Below are 24191 nucleotides of genomic sequence, written 5' to 3'. Positions count from 1 at the left end.
TCAAGTGGGGTGGGAATTACCTGTTAACCAGCTCTTGATTTAGTGGATTCCTTATGGAGATGGTCCTGATTTAAATTCCTCTAACCAAGTAATGTTTAAATACAAGTACCCTAGGTACAAGAAAGCTTCAGATGGAAAGGGATCGTTCCTCATTGAACCCTCCTGTCTGCACTAGCATATACAATCCTCATTCCTTCTGCAAGATAGCACATAGTCTCTAAAGATATATTAGTCAAAAAAACTAATGAGATTCAGAAGGTATTATATATGGTCTTTTGGCAAGAATCAAGTATTCTGTCAGTTTAAATATCTGATATAGTAGTCTTTATTTGGAGACTATGGTCTGTCTTTGCAGAGGATGACTTATGAGCCAAATTAGTTGGGAGAAAGAATTTAAACAGAAAAATGTAAATGATTATTAGAAATTGTTTAAAAGCATTTTATTTGAGAACAAGCTCAAAAAAACAACAATCCCACAATCAAGAAGGAAGGCTGCACTGGTTAAAAAAGCCAACCGGGATTAAGGGGAAGTGAAGGCAACTGTAAAAACAAAACAATGTATAGCAAATGGAAGAAAGGGAAAGTTGATAGTATAAATATAAATCAGAAGCTATGAATTGTAGAAAATTGGTATGGGAGGCAAAACAACACAAAGAGAAATCTATGACCAGAAGAGTTAAGGACAATAAGAAGGAGTTTTTCAAGTATATTTAGGAACAAAAGGTATCTTAACAATGGTATTGGTTCCTTACTAGATGAAAATCATGGAATTGTCAATAATAATGCAGAAAATGCAGAAGTGCTTGGTGAAAAAAACAGATGACATATTAGTATCATATGATAACACTTTCCATTCATTGTTAATTATGGAAGGTGTGGAACAGCAGCTACTAAAGACAGTAATTTTTTAAATCAGCAGGTTCGGATACCTTGCATTTGAGAGTTTTAAAAGCGCTGACTGAGGATCTCTCTGTACTGTTAATGTTGATTTCCAATAAGTCTTGGAACCCTGGAGAAGTTCCAGAGGACTGAAGGAAAGCTAATGTTGTGCCACTATAGATATCTTTTTTTATTAGATTAAAAGTTTGGTTGATAAAGGCATTTGACTTGGTACTACACAATATTTTGATGAATAAACTAGAGCAATACAAAATTAGCATGGTACACATTAAATGGATTCAAAACTGGCTAACTGATTGGTCTCAAAATGTAATTGTAAAGGAGAAATCATCATCAAGCAGGTATGTTTCTTGTGGGGTTCCACAGAGATCAGTTCTTCATCCCAGCAATTTAAAATTTTCATCAGTTACCTATAAGAAAACATAAAATCATCACTGATAAAGTTGGAAGGGGACCCAAAGTTGGGGACATGATAAATAATGAAGGGGACAGGTCACTAATATAAAGCAATCTGGATCACTTGGTAACCTGGGCTCAAGCAAACAACATGCATTTTAATGTGACCAAATATGCGTTCATATCTAGGAACAAAAGATTGTGGGCCATACATACAGGATGAAGTTCTGTGTCCTGGGAAGCAGTGACTGAAAAAGATTTAGAAGTCATGAACATGAGCTCCCAGTGCATTGCTATGGCCAAAAGGGCTAATGCAATCCTGGGATGCATAAACATGGGGATCTCAAGTAGGAGTAGAGAGGTTATTTTACTTCTCTCTTTGACACTGGTGTGACCACTGCTGGAATACTGTGTCCAGTTCTGATGTCCACAATTCAAGAAGGATGTTGATAAATTGGAGAGGATTCTGGGAACAGCCACAAGAATAAATAAAGGATTAGAAAACATGCCTTATAGTGAGAGGAGCTCAATCTAGTTAGCTTAACAAAAAGAAAGTTAAGGAATGATTTGACCAGTCTATAAATACCTACATGGGGAGCATACATTTGATAGTAAAGGGCTCTTCAATTTAGCAGACAAAAGTGTATATCCAATGGCTGGAAGTTGAAGCAAGGCAAATTCAGACTAGAAATTAACCTTCGGAACAATTTACAAAGGATTATGATGGAGTCTCTATCACTGACAACTTCTAAATCAAGATTGGATGTTTTTCTAAAAGATATTCTCTAGTCCAACAGTAATCAATTCAGGGAAGTCTTATGGCGTTTGTTACACAGGAAGTCAGACTAGAAAATCACAATGGTCCTTTCTGGCCTTATCTATATAATAAAATTCCAGGATTGTCACTCTGTCAGTGAGTCACTCTGAAGTACAGAATGTCTGTTGCATCAGTGTGGAATGATGTAAATAGCTACAGGCATTGTTGAGAGCTCTCTTTTTTTAGAATATCATCAGGTTCAAACCTCTGTGCCGTTTGTATGTTTTCTTACATATTTATTCCTTCACTCGTACATTTCTTCTTGCTATGAAGCAGACTCCTGGACGACGCAGTCCAAAGACCCAGAATGGACTTTTGCGTCCTCCACGGGACGAGAAGCTGAGCAACAGCCAGACATCACTTTATGAGATGTTGCAGGAGAAAGGAAGATGGGTAGGAGTGAGTTTGGACCAGTCGGCACTCCTTCCACTGAGGTTCAAAAACATCAGAGAGAAGACAGATGCTCATTTTGTGGATGTGATTAAAGAAGACAGGTAAGAAGGAACTAGCTACATAATTTTAAAATAGTGTGGTGGAAAGAAAGCAAACATGCTCCATGCCTTTAATCTCTGTTCCCCTGCTCTTGTGTGATGTTGGTCATCATACTGTAAGTTTTCTAATATTAGTCTGCTTGCTATTCTGTAACTACAGTAGGAACTCACCAATCTGAAAATTCTGCTAAGAGGAATACCAATGCAGGTTTTTCCTTAACTTTATTAATCTTTTTCTTTGAACGGTTATTTTACATTTGAGTCTTTTGAACTAAAAATATCCTCAAAAATGACAAAATCTTTGTAATATGTTATAGTACATATGTTATTTGCATTTGCTATTTTTACTATAAACATGGAGCTACAAAAATTTCATATCTGCTTATAATAATTATACCTGGTGACACTGAAGTGTTTAGGAAAATATATACATTCTGTGTCTTGGATGCTGAACAAAGAGAAGGGGACTGTCATGAAAGTATTGGTCTGATATTGTCCTAACCGGAACTGGCAACGCAACCAGCACCAGAACCCTTGCCAGCACTGAATCCAGAGCTTGCAACCCCGTCTACAACTCCAACACCAGAGGGCACCATTGAGTCTGCACTGGCAGCAGCAGATAAACCTACACAAGAGGCTCAGCCGGAGCCTGAAATACAACATACTGCACCAGCAGAGAGTGGTTCACAGTCAACAGAAACAGCCCCATCACCTACATCGCTTCCAAAGGGACCAAGCCCAAATCCACAAGCCAGTAAGGAACTGATGTCTCCAGCATCAAGGGAACAATTCCAGGCAGAGTAGAAAGCAGATGAAAGCCTCCAGGGAGCTTGGATGGTGGCACAGAGCAACCCACCACCTCTCAGCTCTTCCAATAGGTCCAGGTTTGTTATAGAAGGAGGACTCTTATACAAGGAAACTCTTTCTGGTGGACACCAGGAAGACTGGCATCCTCAAAGACAGTTGGTAGTTCCAACTAAGTATAAGAAAAAACTCTTGAGCTTAGCCCACGATCACCCTAGTGGCCATGCTGGGCTGAACAGGACCAAGGACCGTTTGGGGAAGTCATTCCAATGGGAAGGGATAGGCAAGGACGTTTCTACCTATGTCCAATCATGTGAGGTGTGCCAGAGGGTGGGAAAGCCCCAAGACCAGGTCAAGGCCCCTCTCCAGCCACTCCCCATAATTGAAGTTCCATTTCAGCATGTAGCTGTGGATATTCTGGGTCCTTTCCCTAAGAAGACACCTAGAGGAAAGCAGTACATACTGACTTTCATGGATTTTGCCATCCGATGGCTGGAAGCAATAGCTCTAAGCAACACCAGGGCTAAAAGCATGAGCCATGCATGAACAGACATTTTTGCTGGGATAGGTTGGTCCTCCGACCTCCTTACGGATTCGGGAGCTAACTTCCTGGCAGAGGCCATGAAACATCTTTTTGAAGCTCATGGGGTGAATCACTTAGTTGACCCCCTTTACCACCATCAAACGAAGTTTAATGGGACTTTGGGGGCCATGATACTTAAATTCTTGAATGAGCACTCCAATGATTGTGACCTAGTGTTGCAGAAGTTGCTCTTTGCCTATAGGGCTGTACCATATCCCAGTTTGGGATTTTCACCCTTTGAATTCGTTTATGGCCATGAAGTCAAGGGGCCATTACAGTTGGTGAAACAGCAATGGGAGGGGGTTACATCTTCTCCAGGAACTAACATTTTGGACTTTGTAACCAACCTGCAAAACTCTCTAAGACTCTCTAGCCCTTGCTCGAGAAAACCTACGTAGAAGAGGTGAGCCTTTCCATCACCCTTGGGCATAAGCAGTGGCAGCAAATACAGGAGCTGTGCACAAGCTTCACACCAATGTTTTCAGCCACCCCAGGACGGACAGAACGAGCATACCACTCCATTGACATAGGTGATGCTTGCCCAATTTGAGCCCAAACCTACTGGATGGCTCCTTAAGCCAAACCACAATAGAAAGGGAGAGCAAGGACATGTTACAGATGGGTGTAATCCACCCCTCTGAGAGTGCATGGTCCTCTCCAGGGGTTCTGGTTCCCAAACCTGATGGGGAAATCCGCTTTTGCGTGGATTACCGTAAGCTAAATGCTGTAACTCGCCCAGAGAATTATCCAATGCCATGCACAGATGAGCTATTGGAGAAACTGGGATGTGCCCTGTTCATCTCCACCTTAGACTTAACTAAGCAAGTGCTGCTAGATGACCCAGCCAAGGAAAGGTCAGCCTTCATCACCCCTGTAGGGCTGTATGAATGTAATGTGCTCCCTTTCGGACTGTGAAAAGCACTCGCTACCTTCCAGAGACTGGTAGATAACCTTCTGGTTGGATTTGGGGAATTTGCAGTTGCCTACCTTGACAATGTGGCTATATTCTCAGATTTTCAGATGGGCAGAACACCTGGAACACCTCCAAGCTGTCTTCCAGCGCATAAGAGAGGCAGGATTAACCGTTAAGGCCAAAAAATGTCAAATAGGCCTAAACAGGGTAACATACCTTGGACACCAGGTGGATCAAGGAACTATCAACCCCTTACAGGCTAAAGTAAATGCTATCCAAAATGCCTAAGTCAAAGAAGAAGCAAGTCTAATCCTTCTTGGGGTTGGCCAGGTATTACCGACGATTTGTACCACACTACTGCCAAATTGCCACCCCACCGACAGACGTAACCAGGAAAAAACAGCCAAATGCAGTTCAGTGGACTGAGAAGTGTAAGAAGCCTTTAACCATCTTAAGGCGGCCCTTACATCTGACCCTGTACTTAGGGCCCCGGACTTCAACCAACCGTTCGTCGTAACCACAGATGCGTCCTAGCATGGTTTAGGAGCAGTTTTAATGCAGGAAGGACCAGATCAACAATTCTACCCTGTCGTGTTTCTCAGCAAAAAATTTCTGAGAGGGAAAGCCCCGGTCAGTCTCAGAAAAAGAATGTTAAGCCATTGTGTATTCTCTGGAGAAGCTACGCCCATACATTTGGGGACAGCGTTTCCAGCTGCAGACTGACCCCATGCTGCACTAAAGTGGCTTCACTCAGTCAAAGAAACTAACAAAAAACTTCTTCAGTAGAGTTTAGCTCTTCAAGACTTTGATTTTGAAATACAACACATTTCAGGAGCCTCTAACAAAGTGGCTGATGAACTCTCCCGTGAAGGTTTCCCAGAATTATCAGAGTGAAAATGTCCCCTGTATTCTGAGTCATTGTAGACCTTAAAATGTGAAAAGTAGTTTAGTTTTTCATGTAATTATTAGTGAAATTAGAGGTACATGTATCTTATTAATTCTGTTTCCTAAACCTCCGGGAAGAAATCCCAGCCGGTGTGGACCTGACCTAAACCAGGCTGGCCAGCACCATCTGTGATTTGGGGTGTGTGTGAGATAAATGAAGGGGGGGGAGCTCCCTTTTATGGACACCCAGCCAGTCAGCTAGCTATAAAATCCCTGTTAGTAGCTGTTCTCTACTTGCTTTACCTGTAAAGGGTTAAAAAAGTCCACAGGTAAAGGAAGGGAGTGGGCACCTGACCTAAAGAGCCAAATGGGAAGGCTAAAACTTTTTAAAATTGGGGGAAAACTTGCCCTTTGTGTCTGTTGTTGTTCTCCGGGGAAGAGGGGAACAGGGCAGCAGTTATACTGTGAGAAGCTGAAGTCCAGGTATGAAAGTCATCAGAATCAGGCCTAGAAATTGCTTATTCGGAAACCCAGATATGTAAGTAGATCAAAAATGTCTAGGAAGACGCAATTAGGTTTATTTCTTTTGTTTTGTAAGGCTTATGGACTCCTCTGTGCTAACCCCAAATGCTTTTGTTTTGCTTGTAACCTTTAAGCTGGACCTCAAGAAGGTTATTCTTGATGTTTAATTTTTGTAAGTGGGATTTTCAAATCTAGTAAAAGCCTAAGATCCAGATGTATTCTCTTTCCTTTTGTTTTTAATAAAATTTACCTTTTTTAAGAACAGGATTGGATTTTTTGTGTCTGAAGAGGTTTGTGCACATGTTTTTTAATTAGCTGGTGGGCAACAGCTGATTTCTTTGTTTTCCTTTCTCAGCCCTTCCCCGGGGGGGAGGGTGAAAGGGTTTGAGCGTACCCCACAGGAAGGAATTCCCAAGTGAGCCTTCCTGGATTCCAAGGGGTTTTGCATTTGGGTTGTGGCAGCATCTACCCAGTCAAGGTCAGAGAAAAACTGTAACCTTGGGAGTTTAATACAAGTCTGGAGTGGCAAGTAATTAATTTTTAGAGTCCTTGCAAGCCCCCACCTTCTGGACTCGAAGTGCCAGAGTGGGAATCAGCCTTGAGAGCTCTTAAAAATGTTAATCCTCTGAAATACTGGTAACTGTTCCTTATATCCCAGCCATGACAGTATCTATGGTGCACTTCAGTGCATTCTAAGGTCTCTTCTAGCCGTGGCCTACAGAGTAGCACCCTAATATGCTCCTTTCTTCATACCGCTTCATCCTTTTAGTGTTGTTTCTTTGACCAGATTCCTCTTTTAACTACAAAGGTGATTTATTTCAATCTTCATTTTCCTAACACTATTTGATTAATAGAAATCAGAGGCATGCAGGCAGTAGCTAGGGCATTATAGCAGGCACGTTCTCAAAGGCCCTATAGATGCTCAGTCTGTTTCCTGACTCTGTTTAGAGTCAACTGGACTTGGTGCCTCATTCCACTGGACCCTAGTCTTTGGCGCTTTGAGGCCTGTTCTCCATTCTGGCTTTTTTGACACTTTGTTTCTTGAAGTGAAGTTACATTCTCTGTCTTCTTTTGTTGTTAAGATTTCATGGAGGAAGAAAGTCCAACCACCCAAAAAAGCTCATAAAATTCATACATTGGCAATTTGGCTGAAGTGTACTTTGCCAAGATGTCACCCTGACTTATCAGAATGCCAGATGAGTGTCTGAAATCCCTGCTAGCCTCTGCAAGGATGCCCAGGTCTTCATGGACAGTTCAATAAAAATAGTTCTAATCATGCAGGAGGAGGAGATTTGATCAGAGTGTAACTTGTCATTTTCTTGGTGCCTCCTATAATGCTTTCAGTATATAGCAAGGGCTGAGATAATGAAGTAAAATCATCGCCATTATTCATGGTTGAAGTCTTCTGGTCTTTCTCTGGAGATCCAGTCAAGGATTGTGGTTTGACATTTGAAAGCTGACCTTAAAAACTTAACACATTAAAAGCACTTTGGTACAAAGTCATTGGCCAGATATCTGGGATTGACTTGTCCTGCATCTCAATAGAAAAATCTCCTTTCTATTATCTTATGCCATTGAGTTTGTGCTTCTAGGGCTTCCAGAACACTTCCTTGTCAGCAGCAGAGGAGTAGGCAACTCAAGAGAAAACAATATAAGTGGAGATCAGCTCCATGGAATCCTTAAGCATCTTCATGTAGTTGGCATCAGATTTGATAAATGACCCCAAGAGTTTTTTTCAGTGTGTGATTCAGAAACTTTCACTTAGCGATGATTGTACCGGATGCATCCAACTTGAGATGGGTCATTCATTTTCTATACTGTATTACAGTTTTTCAGGCAGGGACACTGTCATCCTCTGTGTTTGAAAAGTTCCTAGCACATTTTGGACACAACTGCAACCTTAATAATAATAAAAATTGACTCTAAACAGCCAGTGTAATTACAGAGACAAGGTGGATGAGGTCATATCTTTTATTGAACTAACTTATATTGGTGAAGAAGAAAAGCTTTTGAGCAACACAGAACTCTCCTTCAAGTCTCAGAAATGTAATTATGGTGTACACACGGAATCACAGAAGGATATAATTGCATATAAGTAAGTTGGAGCTCCAGGGAGTAGAGCTCCATGTTCTCTAAAATCTTTCCTATCTCAGATTAGAGGAAAAGAGGTGCTGATTACAGTATCACTGCAGAATATTACATAAACAAGGTGTACGAGCATACTCTCAGACACTCTGCCATAAAGCATTGTTAATGATGTACACAGCATCAGGCTCATCCAACTGCCTGACATCTACCAGGGAAAGAAAACACTTGCAGATGACAAGTGTTGCAAATGTCAGAGTTAACACAAGCGAACATGTTCTGCCATAAATCTGTTTACATCCATTGTAATCTCAAAATGTTCCATCTCTTGCTCAGAAAGCCTTTCTACTGAATCAGAATTGAGGCTTCTTCTCCACCAGGCACTGGGAGGAAAAGGTGAGAGAGTCCACAAACATTCCTTGTATCTGCTGCCAGGCGCATCAGGTCTAATATGTCATTCTCTTTGTTCATCAGTGCCTTTGGCTCTTCTACCAAAGGTTTTTGGATCTCCTGTCTCAGAAACAAGGCTGAGCTCTCCAACTCTGTCTCAGATTCCTTTACCTGGTTGTCTGGATTGTCTAGTGCTGTTGTTGTATGATCCTGGGAAGGTTCAGAGTTATTATTAGTCTCTGAAGGCAGTGATAACCAAGTGCTGTTCCCTGCAATGGAAAATACTTTATTAATAATTTTTCAACTTTTTATCAATTTCTGGTATTTGATATGCTTCAGTTAAAAAAAGGGTGTGTCTCTTGCATGTGTCAATGTCTGGAAGCTATTAATGTATACCATTTGGTGATCTGTGGACACTTATTTCTTCAGTTATCCTTTGGTTCGAAAGTTTTTTTAAAAGACTTTTAATGTCTTCCTGACAGTTTAAGAGCCTGTCTTCTTTGTTTGTATTAATGTATTAGTTTGTTTGTTTATTTGTAATGAAATGTTTCCTTTTCTTATAAATGTTTTTTGGGGAATTTTCATCTTTCACTTTAAGGATGCGGAGTGATGTTGTAGGTCAGGGGTGGGCAAACTACAGCCCGCGGGCCACATCTGGCCCGCCAGCCATTTTAATCCGGCCCTTGAGCTCCCGCTGTGGAGTGGGGTCTGAGGATTGCCCCACTCCGGCGCGCCAGCCGGGGACCAGGGTTGGGGGCTGCTCCACGTGGCCCCCAGAAGCAGTGGCATGACTCCCCCTCCGGCTCCTATGCGTAGGGGCAGTCCGGGCACTCTGCTCTGCACGCTGCCCTTGCCCCAAGTGCCACCCCGCAGTTCTCATTGGCTGGGAACCACAGCCAATGGTAGCTGCAGGGGCAGTGCCTGTGGACGGGGCAGCATACATAGGAGCTGGAGAAGGGACATGCCATTGCTTCCGGGAGCCGCTTAAGGTAAGCGCCGCCCTGGAGCCTGCACCCCTGAGCCTCCCTCCATTCCCCAACCCCCTACCCCAGCCATGATCCCCCTCCTGCCCTCCAAACCCCTCGATCCCAGCCCAGAGCACCCTCCTGCACCCCAAACCCCTCATCCCCACCCCAGAGTCTGCACCCTCAGCCAGAGCCGCACCCCCTCCTGCATCCCAGCCCCAATTTTGTGAGCATTCATGGCCTGCCATATAATTTCTATTCCCAGATGTGGCCCTCCAGCTAAAAAGTTTGCCCAACCCTGCTGTAGGTACTGCAGCTTCTGATGAACAATGAGAAGCTACCCGTACTTCAAACGATCAAAACTGTTAAGACCACCGGTTTCACACTGGAAGCAGAGATCCAAGAGTGAGAAACCTGTGAAATGGTATCTTTGAAGAAGAATTACAGCTAAGTAAACTCCTTGTAAAACTGTTCACATTGTCTCTCTCTTCTCTTTAGCCTGATGAAAGACTATTTCTTTAAACCACCAATTAATAAGTTGAGCCTGAACTTCCTGGATGGGGACTTGGAGATGGCTTACAGGACCAGCTATCAGGAAGAGGTGCGTTTTCCCCTGAATCGGGTTGGGTGTCAGCAGTCTTTCGGTACCGGTTGTAGGAGCCAAAATAATTATCTCACTGTTTTTGCAAATTTTATTGCAGTTGATGACTGAGATCATGGAGTGTCAAATATGACATAATATTTAGAACTACTGAGAAATGACCACCTTATTTTAGTTCACCTGTCATGATCAGTTTCCAGGATTTGAACATTAGATTCTTTCTGGCTTTCTATTTTCTTTCACCAGTAAAAATGGACCAGAATAAATTTCAGCTGTTGACTCTATACTCTATAAAGTTATGAACACCAGAGTTACAAACTGATCAGTCAACCACATACCTCATTTGGAACCAGAAGTACGCAATCAGGCAGCAGCAGAGTCACACACACACAAAAAAAACATCACTCACAGTACCGTACTATGTTAAATGTAAACTACTAAAAAACTAAAGAGAAAGCAGCATTTTTCTTCTTCATATAAAGTTTAAAAGCTGTATTAAGGCAATGTTCAATTGTGAACTTTTGAAAGAACAACCATAACCTTTTGTTCAGAGTTACAAACATTTCAGAGTTACCAATAACCTCCATTCCCAAGGTGTTTGTAATTCCGAGGTTCTACTGTACCTTCATTTTCATATTTAGATTTAGCTTTCACCAGGCCAAAATTATGTAATCAGGTAGTAGTGGAAGGCAAATGCTCCTTACTGCCTTTTCAAATATCTTAACTTACAGAATGAAAACTCTCAAAATTGGATCTTGGCTCTCTAATACTTATTGCAGTCCCAAGTTTATCTCATCCTCACCCAAACGTGCTTTCATCTCAGTGTTGTAAATTACATAAAACTACTGCAGTATGAAATTGGAAGTACAGAAGACTTTAGTTAAAGAAATGAACTCCACATCATTTTCAGAATTCTGCACTACCAAATATTAGTGTCCTGAATGTTTTGTTTTTTTATTACATTGCGTCCCACTTTCAGACATGGCAGGTATCCTTGCTTCCTTGACATCAGCTGGTAGCAAGGGATTCTCTACTGGTAAATATCAACTTCAGATGTCGGAGTTAACTGATTAATATTGGGGGAGAGGGTTGAGTTCCCCCCTCCCCAGCCTTCCCTCTACCACTGGTAAGAAATAAATCCTATGGGAACATTTCTTCCTTAATTCTTGTACCATATGATTGCATTGTCCCTGGCTACAGTCCCTATCTTCCTTAATTTCAGTCTTAATAAATAAGGGCTCATCTACACTACTGCCTAAGTCGATGTAAGTTATGTCGCTCATGGGGTGTGAAAAAACCACCCCCCTGAGCAACGTAACTTACATTGACTTAAAGCGGCATCTACACCATGCTATGTCGATGGAAGACTCTCTCTCACCGACATAGCTTCCTTCTCTTGTTGAGGTGGAGTAATTACGTCGACAAGAGAGCGCTCTCCTATTCAACAGACTCGCTAATTCGGCGCTGCTGCATCGATGCAGCAGTGCCAATTTAATGCGGTAATAAAAACAAGCCCTCAGACATCTCTAGTTTACCTTATAATACAGTTAAGCATAAATGTGTTTTTAGTGCATTCTGAAACTCTCACTCTATCTTTGAGTAAAAGCTGTGTCGTGATACTACGGAAAGAATTTACATTTAATTTCTGCTGGTGTGGATACTTAAATAATAGATGTGAGCTGTTATTTCTCAGCATGCTAGTATTGCATCTGCTTTTGTCAATAAATTGAGTGAAACAAGGGAAAAAATCAAGCCTACAAAATTTAACTGGTAGTAAATATTTGCTGCTGTTTATAAACCATTATAAAGTACTGGATGTTAATAACATAATGTATCTATGTGTGTGTACATATGTAATAATATTTACACATACCATATATAATACACTACATTCAGTGCTTTCCAAATGAAAGGAAAAGAGGAAAGAGCAGTAGCTACATCGTCATGTGTTTATCATAATTTTGTGAGGCCCTCAGATTGCTAAATAGATGTGGGCATATAAGAACCCTAGATAAATAGCGTGTATAGTGTGTTATGGGGCTAAGGGTTTTATCAGTGTGATTTTTTAAATGGGTGCATTACTCAAATGTCAAAACAACATGTGGATTATGCAGATATTCCAAATGAGTACAGATAATACTGTCACCAACTTCACAGCTTCATACATTCTTTATATTTCTCACAGGTTGCAGAAAAAGTATTTTCAAAATATTTCATTCCCCTCAAAATTACAGTAGTCTTGCTATAGGCAGTGCTGAGTCTTTAGTAAATAAAAGGTTTAATGACTGATATCCAATGCCCATATAGATATAATGAGGTCTGTAGCCTATTGGTAAAGCGAGAAGCTCAGATTTCCAATGGGACATGTAGCTCTTCCTTCCAGCCAAATAAGATCCCAGTTACTTTTAAGTCATGACATATTTAGATATAGAAAAGTGCTTTGATACTTCAGTGATGGGTGCTATACAAAACTATAAGATTCATAGCTATTTTAGGTCATATTTAAAAGTGTTTTTGCTTTTTTTTGCCTCTGGGGTTTGTACATTTGGGCTCAAGGTAACTAAGACTCCTGGTTCTACAGGAGGAAGACTAAAATAAAATGGAAAATTTTGTATTTTGATTATTTCATTACTGGTGCTGTCCTCTGCCAGTTCTGCAGCGCTGCTCTTCTGGCAATAACAGAAATAATTTATACTTGTCCACTGGGTTTCTGGGCTTGGACACAATCTTCCAGAGCTGTATTGGAACACTTGTGTCTTATTAGATACATGAAAATTCTTACTAATGATGCCTTATATAACTACACTGATCTATGGGGGAGGGATAGCTCAGTGGTTTGAGCATTGGCCTGCTAAACCCAGGGTTGTGAGTTCAATTCTTGAGGGGGCCACTTAGGGATCTGGGGCAAAAATCAGTACTCGGTCCTGCTAGTGAAGGCGGGGGCTGGACTTGATGACCTTTTAAGGTCCCTTCCAGTTCTAGGAGATGGGATATCTCCATTAATTATTATTATTATTATTAATATAAAGAGGCCATTCTAGAAATACCTGAAAAACTTCTCTGGGTTGGGGTGGATTGGAGGAGAAGTCTGTCCCAGAAAGGAAGTCATCAGGTAATAAATTTTCTGTTATTGATCTCTCCTCCAATCTGAGACATTTGACATGTAGTGAACTGTAAGGAAAAATGAAAAAGGAGGGAGAAATAAATGGGGGGGGAGTAAAGGACTCCCTCCTCTAAAATTAGTAGTATTTATCTATTTTGGGATCACTAGGGCTCCTTTTGAACTAAATATTATTTCCCTCCCCAGCCTGTCTTTTTCTGAAATTATAGCATACTGAAAGCATGCACCAAATAATCTACTAAAGTAGAAATTTGCAGCTTATTGCTTTATTGGACTAGTGTGAAATGAAATATCATTAGCTATTTTAGAATGTAAATTGCTGAGAATTGGCCAGAATTATGGTTACAAATACTGTACAATGTAGGATGTGTATTTGATTATTTATCTGAAACAAACTATTTCTACTCTCCTTCACTGAAATTTTCAAAGTTTATATTATGCACAGTATTTTTCATAAATGAAAATGGGCACTATAGACTGCTTTCACAAGTCTTTTTCTGAGCTGCCTGATTATCTTTACTTTGTGTCTTTGAAACCAGAATGGAGGTAGACCTCCAAGTGTACAGCCATTTTTAAAAAAAAACGTTGGGGTACAAAATGACCTTCATGGTGGGTATTTGACATTTGTTTGATTGGCTTGCAGTCAGCGATCAGTGAAAGCTACTGCCAGTGATACCATAGCTGATGAATTCATCTTAATCCCATTGTTTCAGCTGTACGTTTAGGTTGCTCTCTGATCGCTTTCCGTAAAGAACTTCCCCTCGCTGAAAGCTTACTTTTACCTGTTCTATTATGGAGTTTAATCCACTGCTCATGCTCCTTTCCCTGTCACTGACTCCAGGCTCAATGATCCAGTCTCTCAAATCTAAACGCAGTCACCTCTAGAATGTTTAATTTAATTTGAAGATATTAATAAATTATTTAAATGTCTACCTTAATATTTAGCCAATATTCCTCAAATTTGTTGAATGAACAAGTACTTGCAAAGGTTTTGTGGAGCTTTGTGTATTTCCCTCTATAACTGTTTTGTTCATTACGCCATATGTCTAAAAATATTAAGCTGTACGTACTGCTAAGGGAGGTCCAGCATATACATCACTTCACAGAATTTGAGAGCAGTATGTACCCTTAGGGGAAGCACAACAGGAAATGCACAGCATTATCCAAGTCCACTGCCAAAATCTATACAGTGGATCTTACAGAGACACTTCCTAAGACTCAAAGAATTCCAAAAGGAGTCAAGTACTTTATCTGCTTTGTGAGCTTCCCCTCATATCAGATACTACCATTCTTCTTCGAGTGGTTGTTCACGTCCATTCCACATTAGGTGTCCGCGCAGCGTGCACGACCGTCGGAAATTTTTCCCTTAGGGGTACCCATCGGGCCGGTGGGGCCCCCGCCTGAGCGGCGTCACTGCGCTGTGCATATATACCCCCTCTGGCCCGACCCCTCCAGTTCCTTCTTACCTTCCCTTTGCTTTAGAGTACTTAGCTGCTATCAGTTCATTTGCATTCTATTGTTGTGGACACTTAATAGATTAGGTGCTTGGCACCCACCTGGGGCTGCGGGGCATGCCGCAGGCCCAGGGGTTTAAGGCTTGTGCCACGTGCCACAAGCCCATGCGACCCCCACAACTCCTGTCTACGTTGCCTGAGGGAAGCACACCAAACAGAGAGATGTAAGATTTGCAAGGCGTTTAAGCCTAAAACAAAGGAAGAGAGAGATTTTCGCTTGAAGCGATGGAGGCAGCGCTGCAGCCATCGGACCCGGAGCACCTGACGCCAGCTCCTCGGTGCGGAGTGCCCTGGAGTCGTCAGGAGACCCAGTGCCAGCTAAGCACCGGAAGCCATCAGCCTCGGAGAAAAGTAGGCCACAGCAGTGCTCATCCTCCCCGGTGCAGCCAAAGGCCAAATCAAAAGAAGGGCATGGACGTTCCCCACAAAGGAGACCAGCGCCATCTAGGGGCCCGGGCACCGGAAAGAGCAGGATGAACATTGTGCCTGTGCCGGCACCAGCGCCACAAGTCCCACTGAGTCCAGCCCTAAGTGAACTCTGTGAGGACGACGGGCTCGAGTGAGTAATAGATCAGCCCTCCACACCTGACACCTTTGAGGCGAAGGACCTCATCAGGTTGTCGGCGGTGAGCCCCCTCCCGGTCAGGGAGAAGCCTCCGGCACCCGGCCCCGCAGTGCCATCAAGGGGAAAGCCGGCAATGGTGCGCCGTCCAAGGACACCCTCCTGGCATCGCTCCCGGTTAAACATTGAGTCTGTGGACTCTCAGTTACCCATGACGCAGAAGGAAGCCTCGGTACCGGAGACAAGTCAGCGCACAGGGTTAGTACAAGGGACCCGACGCTCTCCGGCACCCTCCAGAGACCGGCACCAGGAGAAGGCAAGCCGACCATCGCCGAAGGCTTCCAGAAGTCACCGGTCCAGGTCCAGGTCTCTGGAGCACCGATATCGATCCCATTCCCGATCGGCAAGAAGCTGCTCGTCGGCCTCCCACCAGCAGAGGTCGACAGCACCACTGTGGCCTTCACGCTTGGCATCACTGGAGTCCAGCGCCAACTCGGGCTGATACAGTTACCCGCACCGGGCACCAGACAGCAGAGAATACCAGCTGGGTGGCAACCCCAGTGGGGACCGCCAGGACACTGGCCCTTCTGGACCCCTTGGGCCTACCACCAACAGCAAGGGGCTCCCTCTAGGGCCAACTACTCAGTGCACTGGTCCCGGTCCCCACATTGACACTCCTCCATGCGGGAAGTTACGGCATCCACACCACTTGCACCGTCGCTGAGCAAGAGACCAGAGAAACTGGCACCAAGTCCATTGCCGCCCCAGGGTCAGCTGTCCGGGCCCGAGCCTGGAGCCCCTCCTTTGGGGGAGGGGAACCAAGGGGACCAGCAGGAGGAAGCGGAGCAGCTGCTGACCTCCTCGTCATCCCCGGATGAAGCGGTGGCAGGCACAGCGCTATCAGGACCGCCGCCAATAGACCACAGAGCCCACCAAGAGCTGCTGCGTAAGGTTGCTCATAACTTGGGGTTACAGGCGGAGGAGACGGTTGAGCAGGAAGACCCCATGGTGGACATCCTGAGCCCAGAGGGTCCATCCAGAATAGCGCTTCCACTCATTAAGACCATACAGTCGAACTATAAGACTATATGGCAGATCCCGGCCTCCAGTGCTCCAACAGCCAAAGGTGTGGAACGCAAGTACTTTGCCCCGTCAAAGGGGTACGACTTCTTGTTTTGCCACCCAAGCCCGTGTTCCCTGGTAGTCTCGGCGGTAAACGAGAAAGAGCACCGTGGGCAGCAGGCCCCGGCCCCTAAGGCCAAGGAAGCGAAGCGCCTGGACCTGTTTGGCAGGAAGGTGTATTCCTCAGGGGGCCTCCAGTTGAGGATTCCTAACCAATAGGCCATCCTCAAGAGACATAACTTCAACTCCTGGGCGGCAGTTGGGAAGTTTAAGGACAACCTCCTGCAGGGCTCCCAACAGGAGTTTACGGCGCTGGTGGACGAAGGCAAGGCCGTAGCGAAGACCTCTCTCCAGGCATCCTTGGATTCAGTGGATGCAGCGGCCAGGACAATCGCGTCTGGCGTGGTCATGCGACGCTAGGCGTGGCTACAGGAGTCAGGTCTGCCGCCTGAGGTCTAGAACTCGCTCTAGGACCTTCCCTTCAAAGGGTCCGGGCTCTTTTCGAACCAGACAGACACAAAGCTGTATAGCCTCAAGGACTCAAGGGCCACACTCAAGTCGCTGGGTATGCACACCCCGGCGACCCAAAGAAAGCCCTTCAAGCCACAGCCTCCTCCTCGGTGTCACTACCAACCTCGTCCTAGGCAGGAGCCCTACTGCAGGCAAAATAGGGATAACAGGAAGCGGCGTAATGATAATAACAATAGCTCCAATAGGCCGGGCCAGAGCCAAGGCCAGCATAAGTCTCAGCCTGGCCCTAAACCAGACTTTTGAAGGTGCGCTCGAGGACAGCGTACCAGACCAGTCACCAGATCCATCCCCTTGTTTCCTGAATCACCTGTCCCGTTTCTCCCATGCGTGGTCCAGAATTATGTCAGACCGTTGGGTGTTACGCACGGTGCAAGGCGCTTACATGCTGCAGTTCTCCTCCCTGCCTACCTCCCATCCCTGTTCCCCGTCCCTCTTCAGGGACCCTTCTCACGAGCACCTCCTGTAAGAGGAGGTTCGCACACTCCTAGAGGCGGGGGCAGTAGAGTTGGAACCGAAGGACCTAAGAGGGAAAGGGTTCTATTCCCACTACTTCCTCATTCCCAAGGCCAAAGGAGGCCTTTGACCCATTCTGGACCTGCATGGGCTCAACAAGTTCCTGGTCAAGGCCCGGTTCCGCATGGTCTCTCTGGACACAATCTGGGAAACTGGTACGCTGGATCCGGGGGACTGGTACGCTGCCCTCGACATGAAGGACGCGTACTTTCATATCGCCATCCACCTGGTGCGTCGCCAATTCCTACGCTTCACTGTGAACCAAGAACATTACCAGTTCACGGTTCTCCCGTTTGGCCTAGCTGTGGCCCCATGGGTATTCACAAAATGCATTGCGGTAGTGGCAGCCTTCCTACAGAGGCAGAGGGTCCAAGTTTACCCATACCTCAATGACTGTCTCCTGGTGGGCCGGTCCGAAGAGGAGGTTCAGTCCCACTTGTAAGTGGCCCTGAGACTATTCTGCATGCTGGGGCTCCTGCTCAACGTCCCCAAGTCCACCCTCATTCCAACTCAGAGAGTGGAATTCATAGGGGCGGTCCTAGATGCGGTACAGGCAAAGGCGAGCCTCCCAGTATCACAATTCCTGGCCATGCAGCAAGCAGTGAATTCCCTGTGCCAGTTTCCCACTACAGCGCCAGATGCTGCCTGAGGTGCTGGGCCACATGGCAGCATGCGCGCTGACTGAAACTCAGAACGCTGCAGGCTTGGCTCACCCGTGTATACTGCCCAGGCAGGGACCCCCTGGACTTGGTAGTGACTGCCCCGGGGGACGTATTAGACTCCCTGTGGTCGTGGCTGTCTCAGACCGTGGTTTGCGAAGGCATCCCCTTTGCTGCACAACAGCTGGACCTGGCGCTTGTGATGGACGGGTCAGACCTCGCATGGGGTGCTCATCTAGGGGACCTCAAGACTCACGGCTTGTGGTCAGGAGTGGAGCAGTCGCTCCATATCAATGTGAAGGAGCTCAGGACGGTTTGTTTAGCCTGCCAGACTTTTCACGCCACTTTGAGTGCTCACAGCGTGACAGTTCTGACGGACAACACGACCGCTATGTTTTACATAAACAAGCAGGGCGGAGCCCATTCCTCACCGCTCTGCCACGAGGCTCTCCTCCTCTGGGACTTTTGCATAGCCCACGCCATTCATCTCGAGGCGTCACATCTCCCGGGGGTGCAGAACGAACTGGCAGACCACCTCAGCAGGTTGTACCGCATGCACGAGTGGACGCTCAGAGTGGATGTCCTGTATTCGCTCCTCCACAAGTGGGAGGTTTCCCGGGTAGACCTGTTTGCCACCAAGGGCAATGCCCAGTGCCCGCAGTTCTGCTCATTCCAGGTCCGCAGCCCGGGCTCAATAGCAGACGCATTCGCGATCCCATGGGGAGGGGAATTGAAATACACCTTCCCCCCACTTCCCCTGGTGCACAAGGTCCTGCTCAAGGTGCGCAGGGATGGGGTGGCGGTCATCCTCATCGCCCCGGCCTAGCCGTGCCAGCACTGGTTTACCACGCTCCTGGAGCTGTCAGTGGAAGCCCCAGTAACTCTGCCCCTACACCGGGACCTCATCACGCAGTACGGAGGGTGGCTCCTCCACTCCGACCTGCAATCACTGCATCTAACGGCATGGAAGCTCTGTGGCTGAACACTTTGGAGAGCCAGTGCTCCCTCCCTGTGCAGCAGATTCTACTTGGTAGTAGGAAGGGCTCTACCAGGGCGACTTACCTGGCCAAGTGGAAGAGGTTCTCGTGCTGGTGTGGGCCTTAACAGGTTCAGCCACACAAGGCTCCGGTGCCTGCCATTCTAGAGTACCTACTGCACCTCAAGCAGAAGGGGCTGGCCCCGTCCTTGATCAGGGTGCATCTGGTGGCCATCTCCGCCTTCCACCCGGGATTTTCAGGGGGCTTTGTGTTTTCCCACCCAATGGTGGGGTGGTTCCTTAAGGGGCTGGAGAGGGTGTTCTCCTACTCACGCCCCCCAGTCCCTCCATGGAATCTCAACTTAGTCCTTTCTAAACTCATGGGGCTCCTGTTCAAGCCCCTTGCTACCTGTTCCCTCCTCCACCTTTCCTGGAAGGTGGCATTCCTGGTGGCCATCACCTCGGCAGGAAGGGTATCTGAGCTGAGGGCACTCACCTCAGAGCCACCATATACGGTATTTCATAAAGACAAGGTGCAGCTCCGCCCACACCCCAAGTTCCTCCCAAAGGTGGTCTCACAATTCCATCTAGGCCAGGACATTTGTCTGCCGGTGTTTTTTCCCAAACCCCACATGGACCCAAGTCACCACAGCCTGCACACCCTGGATGTCCGTCAAGCGTTGGCGTTCTACTTGGAGCACACCAAGCCTTTTCGTAAATCCACGCAGCTGTTCGTGGCCGTGGTGGAAAGGATGAGAGGCCTCCCGGTGTCGACGCAGTGAATCTCCTCCTGGATTACAGATTGCATTTGGGCGTGTTATGACCTCACAGGTGTTCCGGCCCCAACGGTCATGGCCCACTCGACCAGGGCGCAAGCAGCTTCAGCGGCTTTCCTGGCACAGGTCCCGATCCAGGAGATCTGCAGAGCAGCCACCTGGTCGTCGGTGCATACCTTTACAACCCACTAGGCGGTCAACCAGCAGGCCCGAGAGGACGTGGCGGTTGGCGGGCTGGTCCTCCGATCAATTGTTCCGTGACTCCTACCCTCCTCCGAAGGTAAGCTTGTGATTCACCTAATGTGGAATGGACGTGAACAAGCACTCGAAGAAGAAAAAATGGTTACCTACCTTTTTGTAACTGTTGTTCTTCGAGATGTGTTGTTCACGTCCATTCCACCACCCGCCCTCCTACCCCTCTGATGGAGTCGCCGGCAAGAAGGAACTGGAGGGGGTCGGGCCAGCAGGAGTATATATGCACGGTGCAGTGACACCGCTCAGGCAGGGGTCCTGCTGGCCCGACAGATACCGCTAAGGGAAAAGTTTCCGACGCTCGTGCACGCGGCGCGCGCACACCTAGTGTGGAATGGACGTGAACAACACATCTCGAAGAACAACAGTTACGAGAAGTTACGTTTTTTCATTGATATCTATCTAGGAGCTATCAGTCAACTGTGTTTGAAACTGGTTCAGAAATCTATGTTGGTTGTTTGCTAATGATGTGGAAAGAAAGCCTTTGCTCCCTGTTCAAATTTCATTTTTTAAAAAGCAGGTGACATTTCTCAGTGAAAAGAAGTATTTAAAACTAGCAAAAATACTTGAAGCCTGCTTTCAAAACATAGTTAGTCATTAGACGGCACAATTTCAGGGGTGGCATTTTTTTGTTTGTTTGTTTGTTTGGGGTGGCAAAAAACCTAGAGCTGGCCCTGCAATTGTGCCACTTGCTTGGTTTGCTGGGGCCTAGAGCCGGCCCTGCACAATTGGGTTTGGTGACCCTGTGGGACTAGTGAAGACCTTGAATCATTGCTAATTTTGAACTCTGATTTATATGATATGATATAAATTAGTAAGCATTAGGGTTTCTGGCAGTGCAAATTAGGCTTTATTCAAATGCTGCATGAACCTGAAAAAAATTTATTCTGGTTTGACCCACTGTTTTGTTTAATCTTCCCTCGAACACAGAAAAGAGGCCACTTTTGATTTTATGCCATTAATTTTAAATAATTTTTCATCCTGGCTTTTCTTACACATAGGCATTTGGTAAAAGATGACAAAACTACCAAATATGGCAGGCAAACATGTCATTCTCAGTCTTTATGGCACCTTAGTCCTGTACAGATTGAATAAGTGTTTGCGGATTTTGCACCATTATGAACTAGTACATTGATAAAGAAGAATGAGCCTTGCATGTTTGTGAGTCAGTGCACATCTGGATACAGCCAACAATTTATTCCTTCTTTTTCTATTTCCAGCAGTAAGATATTTGCTATGGAAGCTGCTTCTTGTGAACCAAAATCTAAACTGACTTTAATGGGGACAAGAACTATAAACTCTGCTCAGTTTGCTGTTTATCTCAAGAGTGCACCTGAATGTTAGTTTCTAACTTTAAGGATGATAAAAGGAAAGATGGGGGAGTTCACACCTCTTAGTAATTATTTCAAACTGCATGCAGACTCTCATTGAAAAGGTTTTCTCTGTAACCATGAGAGCCAGAAGTGTTTTTTTTTTCCTTTTTAATGAAAGAATCTACAGAATCTGAATATGCCAGGGAGGTCAAATAAATACATCAAGAAGGCTGGATACAGCCCCTTGGGTCCTGGGATTGATACCCTTGCTCCATCTGCACTCTCCAAGTGATAGATTTGGAGGGGACAATGTGCTCTATGGGTTGAGAATTAGATTCTGCATAGCAGTAAGTGATTTTGTATCTTTTTATCCCCTCTTGTGTTCTTGAGAATGTTTTTACCTAGTCTTTACATGCTTTTTGTGTAATTGTGACATTCCCCTCTGGTGTTATGTGGACCGGTGATCTGCTAGGTCACTCTAATCCTTGACTCTGGGAGCCAGCCTTACCCTGCTCTGCTGTGAGAACCCCCACTCCTGGGCTGTTCATGCACAGCCTCTGGCATGTAAGCTGCTCCTTGGATTGTGCAACCAAATGACACTAGCCAATATCTCCGGTCCCAAACACAACCTTAGGAACCTGTGTCTTGCAGTGTCCAGTTATGCCCGCTGGACGCTGCAAGCTTATATGAGTTTGTCAATTTAACAAAGAAATTGATATGTACCAGGCTTGTTATCCCAAGAGGAGCCTTTGACACACTTCAAACCAAACACATTGCTTCAGGTAGAATAAACAAACAGATTTATTAATTAGAAAGATTTTAAGTGATTATAAGTCAAAGCATAACAAGTCAGATTTGGTCAAATTAAATAAAAGCAAAATGCATTCTACGCTGATCTTAACACTTTCAGTGCCCTTACAACCTTAGATGCTTCTCACCACTGGCTGGCTGGTTGTCTTTCAACCAGGCTCTCCCCTTTGATCAGTGCTTCAGTCACTTGGTGTGGTGTCTGTAGATGTAGGTGGAAGAGAGAGAGAACATGGCAAATGTCTCTCCCTTTTATCATGTCCTTTCTTCCCTCTTGGCTTTGCCCCCTCCCCTTCAGAGTCAGGTGAGCATTATCTCATCGCAGTTCCAAACTGATCAAAGGAAGGGGGGGTGATTCCCTCGAGAGTCCAACAGATTCTTTTGTTGCTGCCTAGGCCAGTGTCCATTGTTCCTGTGAGGCTGGGCTGGGTTTGTCCCGTATCTGCCCTGATGAGGTGTGAACTGCCTCTCTGCTCTCAGAGTTTTTTCCTGGGCTAATTTTAAGCCATGAGAATACATTTTCAACCTCATAACTACATACATGAAATTATAACCTACAACCATGAAATTATAATTGTAACATCACTATAACAACAGTGCTCAGTGCATCATGAGCCTTCCAAAGACACCTGACATGACAAACTCTGCATTGGATACCACACAATCATTTTACAAGGATGAACATGGGGGTGCTGGGTGTTCCCCTGAGGTACAGAGCATCGCAGTAATCTTTCTATATTATTAGCATTCTGACAACGTTCTTTGAGCCCTTTAAAAATATGACTGTGAACAAGGTTGCAAATTTTGATGATGTTTTTTGTGATGTGGACTCATCCACCAGGAACTAGACTGAGACTACCAACTCCTTTCACAGTGGTCATTTAGTATTTATGTTGAAGTGCTGAGCTGGCAAAGTGCTATGTATTCTTTCTCTTTGTTTTCAGATATGTTTCTGGAGTGTAGTACAATGTAATCAACATAGAAAAACTTATTCATGTTCTCTTCCACTTCCTCTCACCCCCCATATTCCAAACAGGTTATAAAGAATGCTCCTGTGAAGACATTTGCCAGTGCTACCTTCAGTTCACTCCTGGATGTGTTCCTGTCCACAACAGTCTTCCTCATACTCTCGATCACCTGTTTCCTGAAACATGGGATGGCCCTATCCCCTCCCCCACCTGCAGCAGTTGTGGTGTTCATCATTGCCATCCTGCTAGAGGTGCTATCTCTTATCGTCTCAATTAGGTAAATAAAGTGAATCAGAGTATGGGAAATGGCTGGGATCACAACCCCTAAGAACTAAAATGGTGGCTGGCTTGAAAACTTTTGTTTTAAAACAACTTCAGGAACTTGCTCTCCCGCTTGGGGAACAAGGTGGGGATGGGCGGGGGAGAAGGAAGATACTGTTTTACCTACAACTCAACAATTACCGAGTAAAAAATAATTTGAGGGTTTTTTTAATTAAAAATAGAACGTTGTACATACCGAATCTTTCGCAGCCTGCTGTAGTGCATTATGATTTACTAGGATTTACCATACTGGATCAAATAATTGATCTGCCAAGTCTGGTATCCTGCCTCCAACATTGGTCTGTACTTGATGCTTGAGAGAGAAGTTAAACTCTTTCTTGGTACCAGCTGCAGCAGTCATGCTGCCTTACTGCACCATGGAAGTGAAGAATAGAATGTGACAG

General features: G+C 45.2%; 1 protein-coding gene across 2 annotated transcripts in view; it reads left to right on the top strand.

Annotated features, from left to right (window-relative positions):
• Positions 1–24191, top strand: part of ADCY9 (adenylate cyclase 9) — a 185169-nt gene that overhangs the window by 127244 nt on the left and 33734 nt on the right. The window contains exons 4-6 of one of the 2 annotated variants that reach the window (XM_034783827.1): positions 2390–2607; positions 10250–10352; positions 23535–23743. In XM_034783827.1, coding sequence (XP_034639718.1) covers positions 2390–2607; positions 10250–10352; positions 23535–23743 — 530 coding nt within the window. Of the gene's footprint in view, positions 1–2386; positions 2608–10249; positions 10353–23534; positions 23744–24191 lie in introns of both variants that reach the window. The other variant, XM_034783826.1, reaches the window with a different exon arrangement.

Source organism: Trachemys scripta, chromosome 10 (assembly GCF_013100865.1).
Source record: "Trachemys scripta elegans isolate TJP31775 chromosome 10, CAS_Tse_1.0, whole genome shotgun sequence".
Lineage (NCBI taxonomy): Eukaryota > Metazoa > Chordata > Testudines > Emydidae > Trachemys > Trachemys scripta.
The sequence above is the reverse complement of the archived record's forward strand: the minus strand, read 5'-3'. Positions and strand labels throughout refer to the sequence as shown.